We start from the raw sequence: 2,629 nt of genomic DNA, 5'->3' as shown, positions 1-2,629 counted from the left end.
CCACTTGGGATCGGAGCTTCCGGGCTGGTTGAGAATTTATGTAACGCTCACCAAGATTATGTCGACGAGCATGGTGGACTATGCGAGCAAGCTGTTGTGCGAGACTGAGACTGCGTCCTCGGAACTGCGGTTGTTAGAGAACGCGCGTGTGTCCGAAGCGGGACGCGAACTGGAGGCGGAACCGGAACCGGTGGGACGCGAACCGGAGGCGGAACCGGAGGCGGTGGGACGCGAACCGGAGGCGGAACCGGAGGCGGTGGGGGGAGGGGAAGACGACGTGGTGTATCGGCATTTGCGGGAGGTGAAGGAGGGCGCGTCTCCGTGGTCCCGGAAGAGTCGGTGGTCGCCGCGAAAGGTGGGGAATTGGGACGACTGGCGGATGGGCAGCGTTTTGGCGAAGAACCTTGTGGGTTTTACACAAGGCGAAGTGCGCAAGGCCTTGCAGAGTCGCTCGTTTCTTCACGGAGCGCATGCGGCCGGACCCGAGCTGTTACAGCTTTACGTGCGGCTACTTTACTGCCACGACTTCACTTACTTTTACATCTACTGGTCGCTGAAACAGTGCAGCAAGTGGGAGACAGACGACGAAGTGGCGAGTGGGTTCTCGGAAAGTCCCGTCCTGCAATGGCTAGCGGCGATCAACCCCGGAAACGACTCGCGTGAAGGCGACGACAGGCGGGCACACGACGAGGGAGCTGTGGATGTAGTCGTCATGGAACTTGTGCGGTCGGCGAGGCGAGGCGACGCGGGAGTTTTTTGCGAGGCCGTGAAGAGAGTTCTTGAGGCTTTCGTTAAGGAAAGCGAACAGAACACGACGCCGTTCGTTCCTGCCTTCATCATCGGTTCGGCGGCGTCCCATCGGGTTCGTGTGGTTTTTGACTTCCTCGAAGGTCTGTTCAAGCATATCGAGGACTATCAGAGCGGCGCGACGGCTGGTAGGATATCTGGCAGGACGCCTGAGAGAGTGTGTTTGCGAACGATCGATCCCGGAATAAGTTCTGCTGAGAGGTTAAATTTGGATCAGCGATGTATACTATCCATCCTGTATGTGGCGGCATTAAGGGTAGACATACCAGTAACAGCATCGGATCTTATGCGCTGGGTTTCAGATGGTCGTATCCTCTATGCTGTTGGCAGCCCAACATTGGCGACCATGTCATATAGTATACCTTCATGGATAACTCAAAAAATTAATCTGAATCCTAAAAGGACCCATCGAAGAATTGCCAAGCAAATGAAGAAACATCAGGTTAATCCATTCACACCTTCTATACCACCATCGGTAAATTATATTATCAATACTGCGAAAGATATATGCAATATTATTAATGAAGTTAATTATGATCATGAATCCAATACATCTAAGTCAAATACATCTAAGTCAAATACATCTAAGTCAAATAGTTCAATTAATTTGGTACTAGATATGAATGGTACGAAATTATATCATCGAAGATTAATTTATCGGATGATAAAATACGCATTTTTACCGCCTCAGTTATATCGTACTGCTGTCAAGATAGCATTAGGACTGAATAAAAATGTAGTTGAAGATCTAGCAGGATGTGTTATTATTGCTAGTCGTCTTAAAATATGTCAATTCAGACATTTGAGTGTTTGTATACCTATGAATCCATGGGCTGATTTAATCTGTCAGATTGCGAAACGATGTACTGATGTTGCCTGTGATTTACGCCATGAATTATTTACTAGATCAAGCTATTATGTAAATCAAACAGATAGTGATATACTTATTGATAAAAAACGTGTGTCTATACTTCGCAAACACTTTCTACAAAAAAAAACAGGTCTACCATCACCTTTTGATGGCCCCTATCACGATTTTAATGATCAATTTAATGATCAATTTAATGATCATATGATACGAAACAAGCATACAAACAAGCATGCATATCTAAGCAATTCACCAACAGTCGTTATCAACCCTAAAGCTACCAGTGATGATCATGTTTGCACCGTCCATCACTCAGCAGACTATGAACCACTCGACAGCCGCAACCCAATCTCATTACCATTAGGAGTCGTACTGCACAGACTCTCTGTCATGATTTCGGCAACACCAAAGTCGTTGTTTGCAGTAGGCTATCTCACCATTCACTTTTCGCGAACATATATACACACTGAATGTGCACGTATCTTTCAGTCCAGCATGAGCATCGAAAATACTCTAATGATGAGATCCCCACGGTTGTCATGAACAGTAAACAACCCGACACTGTTAGCAGTAAACAACCCGACACTTTATCGTACCATTTCGACCCGCCCGTGACAACCGTAAACCTCTCTTCTGCAATCAATCTGTTCTCCTGAACTATCGGCTACTTGTCTGCCGTGTTCAAAATCAGACGCACAGTCAGTTTCTCTCCCCGTCGTGGACCCCATGTCGCACATAGGTGTGTGGTATTCATCTACCCTGACCTTCATCGACCAGCTGCTGCATCAGTTGGTCAACCTCCCGGTTATCCAGCAGTTGAAACACATGGTCCGGTTGAAACACATGTTCCGGTTGAAACACATGTTCCGGTTGAAACACATGTTCCGGTTGAAACACATGGTCCGGTTGAAAACACATGTTCCGGTTGAAACACATGTTCCGGTTGAAACACAT

At 47.2% G+C, this 2,629-nt stretch overlaps 1 protein-coding gene across 1 annotated transcript; it reads right to left on the bottom strand.

Moving 5' to 3' along the window:
• Nucleotides 1-142: 142 nt before the first annotated feature.
• Nucleotides 143-457, bottom strand: GNI_043970 (hypothetical protein; the record flags this gene model as incomplete). The annotated part of the gene is made up of 1 exon (XM_011131254.1): nt 143-457. A coding segment is annotated over one exon (315 nt), but the record flags the coding sequence as incomplete, so codon positions are not given.
• Between the last annotated feature and the right edge of the window lie 2,172 nt (nt 458-2,629).

The sequence above is a fragment of the Gregarina niphandrodes genome (genome assembly GCF_000223845.1).
Source record: "Gregarina niphandrodes unplaced genomic scaffold scaffold00006, whole genome shotgun sequence".
Taxonomy (NCBI): Eukaryota; Apicomplexa; class Conoidasida; order Eugregarinorida; family Gregarinidae; genus Gregarina; species Gregarina niphandrodes.
Note: the sequence above shows the minus strand (reverse complement) of the source record. Positions and strands in the feature narration are given on the sequence as shown.